Source organism: Kryptolebias marmoratus, linkage group LG1 (genome assembly GCF_001649575.2).
Source record: "Kryptolebias marmoratus isolate JLee-2015 linkage group LG1, ASM164957v2, whole genome shotgun sequence".
NCBI lineage: Eukaryota > Metazoa > Chordata > Actinopteri > Cyprinodontiformes > Rivulidae > Kryptolebias > Kryptolebias marmoratus.
This window is the reverse complement of record NC_051430.1, coordinates 17,907,127-17,914,696: the sequence shown is the minus strand read 5'-3', so window position 1 is coordinate 17,914,696 and position 7,570 is coordinate 17,907,127. Positions and strand designations below refer to the sequence as shown.

The window sequence follows — 7,570 nt, the reverse complement described above, 5'->3', positions numbered from 1 at the left end:
TCTTTATTCATCTCAAAGACAACCAATCTGACATTTATGCTGCTAAACAGCGTTGTTCATGTAACCGGAAATGAGGACTCTTATTTTGAAGGTGTCGCTGTTGAAGTTAAGCTAACGTCCGGTAAGCTTGTTTGCTCGTTGTTTACATCTGTAAAACCTTAAAGTTTGACTTTGAAATGGTTCAGTGTGAATGAAAAGATCAGTAACATTTTGGAAATCACTGCCTTTAACCAAGACGTCTACTGCTTCTAAAAAACACCGCTTCGTCGTGTTTGCTGCTTGCTGTGTAAAATACTGTCAAATTGTAAAGCACCAAATACACAACAAAGATAAGCTAACAGTCTGAATGTCAGCTGTTTTAATTACCAGATTATGGATTACATTTTAAATAAAATGTGGTACAAATGAGTAGTGATGATCTGTTTTAAAACAGAGTCGAGTGAACTTTGACCCACTTGTATTGTTTACTTCTATTATAGGTATTATATTGTTTTATTAACACCTAACTGGTTAAACAAAACAAATAGTACTTTTACTCTCTTTTTTTAACCTTATAGACACAGTATTTTGTATCTCTTTTTCACAAATGCAGCTTCACTGGACTTTTATGATAACTTCATTCAGAGGTGATGTTGATTATTGCAGAAAGGCACACAGGGCTTTTGAGCAACACATACTGCCATCCTTTAGATTTAGAAAAAACTACATATGAGAAGTTTTGAGTACAGAATTGTCCCAAATAGCAAATTTGTGGAATTTATGCACATCTGATGGTGTGGAGGCAGGAAGAATGGGACAAAATAACACCTTGAATGCTTCATATTTTTAATGCCAGAACATCTTTTATTCATTGTAATAATGAATGGCAGCGCACAAAGGTACATTTTTGTTAAATGAGTTCCAGCACTGAATGCAGAAAATAAGAAAACATAGAATATCTTCTGTCTATACTGTCAGCGATGACATAAAAATCAAAGTTAATATAAGAACCATAGTTACCATACTACTATCATTTTACCTTTCTAAACTAGATTTGTGCTTTTCTGTAATAGCCCGCTTTTCTCTGATTTGGATTGTGTAACGTAAGATACATGGGGCAGCAGCTGTCTGGGAAACAAATCTATTGTGTTTTAATCTCTCTCAAAGTGTTCAAACTTGTAAATAATAATAAAATAGCAAACTTGTGTTTACTAAACTAGTTTTTAAGCAAAAACATATATTTAACTGATATTCCTAAGCATTAATATTTTCAGATTTACAAAGTGTAAACAATCCCTGCTGGGTTCTTCCTGTAACATCACTGTATTGACTCTTGCCTGTATTCAGCAGGCAGATCCTAAGCCATGTCGGTGTATTCAGCCCTCCTGAGCAGACGCGTATCTGCCGGCTGCTGCAGGTTGCGGCGTGGTGTTTCCCGCCCACTCGTCCACATCAGAACAGCAAGTGCAACTGAAGCAGGCACAAGAAAATCTGATGAAGAACAACTCTGGGAGGCAGCAGCAGGTGACCTATCGTTCAGCAGAGCCAAGATAGGCTCTTTCTTTCAGGACCAACCAGTCCTGAAGAACCCATTTCTGGAGGATGCCTTGCTCAAAGGATACCTCAGGAGACACCTGCCTGAGGAGGTATACCAAACAGAATCTACCCAACAGTATAACGCTTCTGACATTTCAGTAATACATGAGGAAAATAATTTAGTAGCTATAAAGACGGAGGGCATGATTCTTGTGTTTTTTAAATGTAGACTTAGTTTATGCGATATCTATTTATCTTTAGTTCTGCCTTGACAGCATCAAGTAATTCATTTTCTAACTAAAATACATACCTAGTCTTAAAGAAAATTGCATCCCAAGCACAGTTTTTTTTTCCAGCTGAAAAGACTTCAATTTCAGATAACTTTTAACAACCAAACTGATTTTTCTATGTATTTAATTGCTGACAGGCAGTTTTTTCAGACTTGAGTGCGTTTGGACAGCGTATGGTCAAAGAAGTGGACACATGGGGCAGAGAGTGTGAGGTCAACCCTCCACGCCTGGTGCATTTTGACCCCTGGGGTCGGAGAGTGGACCACATTGTGACCTCTGAGGCCTGGAAACGCATGAAAGACCTGTCGGCACAAGAAGGACTGGTTGCCATTGCTTATGAGAAATTATTTGGGGAGTGGAGGTGAGGTTGTTGCACTTTAAAAAAATTTTTTTTTCAAATTTGGCTCAAATGTTTTCAGTTCAATAACCTGTTTTTTTGGATACATTTTGTGTTCCAGTCGTGTTTATCAGATGAGCAAGTTGTACATTTATTGCCCCTCATCTGGTCTCTACACCTGCCCTTTGGCCATGACTGATGGAGCTGCAAAAGTCATCCAGGTAACTTAAAAACTAACATGATGAACATACTGCAGTGTACTCTTCTATAAACCTATAATAAACCTTTATATTCAGCTGCAAACTGTCTTACTGATTACACTTTTTTGACCTAATACCAACACAAATCTGTGGTTAGTTGTGAAAACATTCAAACTTTGGATCATCATTGTGTTTAATGAAGTGCAGAATTTCTATTTTTCGTGTCTCTTCAATAATAAATACTAAATCCAAAGTTTAATTTGTGAAGATTATAGAGAGTTCACTAACTAATGCTCTCAGTAACGCCAAATTCTGTGCTGTGTGTCTTAGTTTATTTATTGTTTTAGAGATTATTTATCAGGTAAGTTGTATGACTGATTGCCTGGATATATGTGTGAGTGTGTGTGTGTGTGTGTGTGTGTGTGTGTGTGTGTGTGTGTGTGTGTGTTTGTGAAGTCCTTAGGTGTTTCACCACCTGTAGAAGAAGCCTACAGTCGTCTGATCAGCCGTCAGCCTGAACATTTCTGGACATCTGGACAGTGGATGACTGAGAGACAGGGAGGATCCGATGTGGGTCAGTAGTGAAATTTTTCTTTCATGTGACTCAGCATCACCTTCATCTAACAGAAGAACAACCCTGAACTGAGACAGTTAAATCCCACAACATTTATTTAGGTTTTACAAAGAGAAACTGATGAAAATGTAACCATTATGTTCCATTTTATTGTTAGATTAAAATTGTTATCTACACAGAATCTGATTCGTGTGAATCCTCAGAGCTGCTGCTTTCTGTTTCCTCTCGCTATCCTCAGGCAGTGGCACTGAGACGGTGGCTGTTCCCCAAACAGATGGCTCATACAAACTACACGGCTTCAAGTGGTTTACGTCTGCCACGGACGCAGATATGACTCTTACTTTAGCAAGAGTGCAGGACAGAACGGGAGCTACCACACCGGTACTGCTGACTTCTGCCAGCTGCACCCCGCTGTTATCTGTTGCCACATATTAAAACAAAACAAAAAAACACTCAGTAAAATTTCACTGATTCGTGCGGGCCTCTGTTTCACAGGGCAGCAGGGGGCTGTCTCTGTTTTACGCAGAGGTGAGTCGAGATGAGGACGGCCGACTGAGGGGAATAGAAGTTCAGAGGCTGAAGGAGAAGCTGGGAACGAGACAGTTGCCGACCGCTGAGTTACTGCTGGATGGCCTGCCTGCATACAGAGTCAGTTACACCCAGTTGTTCGTTGCACTCATGATGAAACTTATTCTCTTCCTATTGCAGATGTGTTACAACAAAATCAAGTTAGTTCACTTTGCTTATGCCACCTCTCTGGTGTTAGTCTGCCCTTTGGAAACTTTACAGTCATCCTAACAAAGAGCTGTTGACCACAAGAAGAATCAAAACTATTTACTCTTTGTTTAATATGTCGCTGTCCAATTATACTAACCTGCTTTGATTATGCTTCTACTTCTGAGAAAGGTATTTGTCTGCAACTGAAGGGAGTGGCAGAGGTTGCAACAGCAGGAGGAACTGTTCAAGTGTTAGTCAGTGGGTATGAGATTAAAATCAGTGAATGGCTGGTTTTGAGGAAATGCTACACTTCTATTTTTAGCTTATTTTGACATCTTTGATCTGAGGGTGTACTGGTACAGTGAGATGTGATTCATAGTTGAGAAACGGTGACGTGTTTTGTAGCCTCTCAAGGAAGCATCTGCCTAAAACGTGTTGTTTACTTCAGGCTTCTTGCCCAATCAGATTTAGAGGAAACTATCCTGAAACACCAGCCCATGTCAGACCCACAGTTAAAATGGAGTAAATGGTTTCAAAACAGCATGGCGTTGAAACCAGACACCGCACAGTTTCTACCCTAAACTTGAACCTAGTGAGCTAAACCCCTTAATCAGGACTGAACTTCTAACTCAGCTAATGGAGTAATAGAAAACTAGCTTAGATGGGTGCTGGTGGAAGGAGGCTGGCTCTCTGCCCCTCTTGCTTCTGTGTGTGCGTTTTTTTAGCAATGGTACTGAAGAAAAAACACAAAAATTATAGTTAGAAATCGATCAAAATGTGCCGGACAGATTTGCTTAGAGAGGTAGAGTTTTGAAGGATGCATAATGTTAGTTACAATATGCAGCTAAGCCACTAGATGTGCTGAAATTAAACCCTCTGCCTCTGTCGACTGAGATCTGAATAATTCAGTCAGGAAAAGAGCAACTGTAAGCATGATGAAGACGTTTTCTGTAGATTACAGTTTTTCCAGCTCTCATTTAGTTTTGATAAACATTTATTCATATGAATAGCTTCTGTGTTAGTTGAGTCCAGGAAAATGCATTTCCAGTTTAGGAAAATAGCACTCAGGTACCAGAAAAGGCGTTAAGTTCTTATTTATAATCGCTCTGCTTAGGTTTCTTTTTTTTATTTTTTTAAATTAATATAGTCCTAACTTAATTAATAGCAGTGCAGAGACTGCGTGTAGTTAGTAAAAAAATCCACCAATTTAAGCATGTTGCACTAAAAGTAAATTACACAATACGTGTGAGATGGAAATGTGATTAAATACCTCAGAGGGGTTTCACTGCTTTACAGTTGTTTTTATTTTTTAATCAATTTCTGTCACTTTGAGCTTTATATTTTAAGAAAGTACAACTTATTGACAGCATACTAAATGGATTTCAGTGGCAGCGCTTATTTATACTGAAAAACTCCCTCGTGAGAAGCTGAACATCATCAAGGTTACTTCAGACTTTTCAACATTTCTAGACAGGATGTTTTCTTTCAGCTGTTCTGTAACAACCTGTTTCAGTTTGAAATACTTCTCGTTTTACAGAAAACACTTGTCATCATTTAGTCTTTCTGGTAAAACTCTGTTTAGCTTTGACATCAAACGTTTCTAAATTCTCAATATTCAGACTTGTTTTCTCCAACAACAGCTCTCAGAGGAAGGGAGGGGTGTTGCGTCCATAGCTAACATGCTGACCATAACCAGGATTCACAACAGTGTCAGCGCAGCGGCTGCGATGAGAAGGCAGGACGCCACTCTACTCATCTTCTAAAATCAAGCCGCAAGTAAGCTGATGAACTGACGTGTGGGTTTGTGTGTTTTCGCAGAGTTCTCCTGTTGGCGCGTGACTATGCCACTCGCCGCACTGCCTTTGGGAAGCTTCTTAAAAACCACCCGCTGCACATGCAGACTCTGGCGAGGATGGAGGTGACGCAGCAGCGGGCAAACTGCTCGGACTCTAATTCCCCATCATTCCTCACTTCCCCCCCGACTTCCACAGGTGGAGACTCGCGGAGCTTTTCTCCTGGTGATGGAAGTGTGTCGCCTGTTGGGTCGAGAAGAGAGCGGCCTGGCCAGCCAGCTGGATGAGCACCTCCTCCGTCTGCTTACCCCCGTGCTCAAGCTGTACACCGGGAAACAGGTGCACAACGTGTAAAAACGTGAGGTTAGGTATTATATTCTGAGTGTTATATCTGTTTTGTTGTTGAGTTGTGTCTCAGGCAGTAGCTGTCATATCGGAGGGTTTGGAAAGCTTCGGCGGACAGGGCTACATGGAGGATACTGGGCTGCCTGGTTTGCTTCGTGATGCACAGGTGACCTTGGGATCATAATTTTGTTCGTCTTTTACACGCTTTAGGCTCACCTAATTCTCTTTTTCTAGGTGCTGAGTATTTGGGAAGGCACAACAAACATTCTGTCCCTGGATGTGCTGCGCTGTGTGGCCCGTAGCTCAGGAATGGTTCTGCACGCTTACTTCACGCGCGTCAAGGTAAACAAGAGGAGAGATCCGGTGCAGCATGTTCAGTGCTTTTAATTTGCTTGAGTTGAACAGGAATGACTGGTAAGTTTGTCCTTATTTTTTTTGTAGTCGCTGCTTGCAGGCGCCTCCAGTGTTTCCTCGCTTGCCCCCGCTGTGAAAGCAGTCGATGATGCTCTGTCTGACCTGGAGAAGTTTGTTCAGGTGGCTGCTTCTAAAGAACCAAACTACCTGGAGCTGGCAGCCAGAGACCTGGCATACAGCCTGGCTCGCATCTACGCAGGTAGGTACTACACAGGTACAGATACACAGGTACAGATGGAATGTGTAATCCATGTGCAGTATTTATTTACCAGTGTGCACCTCTTATCTGTGTGGTAACAGGTGCCCTTCTCATTGACCATGCTTGTTGGAAAGAAGCCTCCCCACATGACATATATGCAGCTGTCAGGTAAGTTTAACAAATAAAACAAACACATTTAAACATTTTAGAAGAAATAAAACACATATTTGACCTTTACTCAGCATACTGTTTTTATTTTCCTTCATCAGGTGGTGTGAACAGGACTTGTGTCTTGTGGTGACTAAACAAGAGAGCGGCTGTTATGAATCCAGAACCACATCACTCGACGCTGGGCTGGTTTATGAGTAGCTGATTCAAGACTGAATAATCACAGAATACTGATAAAGTCATGGCTTGATCTGAAATGTATTATAGTGACACATGGCATTACAAAATTTCACTTTTTTTGTTGTTGCTTGTGATTTCTGAGAACATTTTTTTATTCAGAAGATAAATTCAGTACTAAATAAGCTTAACAGGAAGGATCTTTTCATGCTCCATTTGCACTTTTGACTGCAGTACGTATGAATTGTTTGCTTTTCACAGCCATAATCAGTCCTGCAGTTGTTGAAGGGCAAAAGGAAGCAGTCATCAGTGGTTCAACAGATCACCTGGAACACAGGTCAGATACTAGAGGAGGTTTACTTCCTGTAATGGTTGTTGTTTGGGTTATTGTGAACTATGTGTGAGAGGTTTTTGACAATTCATCTGTTGTCCACTTCTGTAAAATCTGTTGATCTATTTTCTTGTGTAACAAAGTATGCTTTGTCTCAATCAATAATGGTAAAGATGCACACATTTTTGTTGTTGTTGTTTTAAAAAACGATTAATTAATAAATGAAATTAAATACACATCAAGGTGTAGTCTTCCAATTTCTCTCTAGGTAATGTATTTATGTTATTAGTAAATAAATGTAAACACTTTCAAACACTTTTGAGGGCATTTTAGATCCTGATAGTTTAACTGGTTACAATTCAAGGCAAATATTGTGTCGTCTCCAACACACATCTCAGATAAGTTATATGACATTTTAACAAAAAGAGTTTTTATTAAGCAAAACCTAATAAAAGTATAAATTATTAAGAATTTGATTACTGATTAACTGGAAGTACAGCTGAAATCATG

At 40.0% G+C, this 7,570-nt stretch overlaps 1 protein-coding gene across 3 annotated transcripts; it reads left to right on the top strand.

The window, feature by feature from the left end:
- Window positions 1-65: 65 nt before the first annotated feature.
- On the top strand, window positions 66-7,298 carry LOC108234653 (acyl-CoA dehydrogenase family member 11-like). Of its 3 annotated transcripts, none has more exons than XM_037977250.1 (15): window positions 66-121; window positions 1,330-1,625; window positions 1,943-2,166; window positions 2,264-2,363; window positions 2,742-2,916; window positions 3,155-3,297; window positions 3,412-3,564; window positions 5,274-5,368; window positions 5,452-5,551; window positions 5,625-5,765; window positions 5,845-5,937; window positions 6,006-6,113; window positions 6,213-6,384; window positions 6,486-6,552; window positions 6,654-7,298. In XM_037977250.1, exons 2-15 carry the CDS (start codon window positions 1,344-1,346, stop codon window positions 6,751-6,753), a joined length of 1,953 nt encoding a protein of 650 aa, XP_037833178.1. In that variant the 5' UTR covers window positions 66-121; window positions 1,330-1,343; the 3' UTR covers window positions 6,754-7,298. The 3 variants fall into 3 exon arrangements, with proteins under 3 accessions (XP_037833178.1, XP_017269510.1, XP_037833177.1); XM_017414021.2 differs by having other exon boundaries at window positions 73-121; window positions 1,327-1,625; window positions 2,799-2,916; XM_037977249.1 differs by having other exon boundaries at window positions 73-121; window positions 1,327-1,625.
- The last annotated feature ends 272 nt before the right edge of the window (window positions 7,299-7,570 follow it).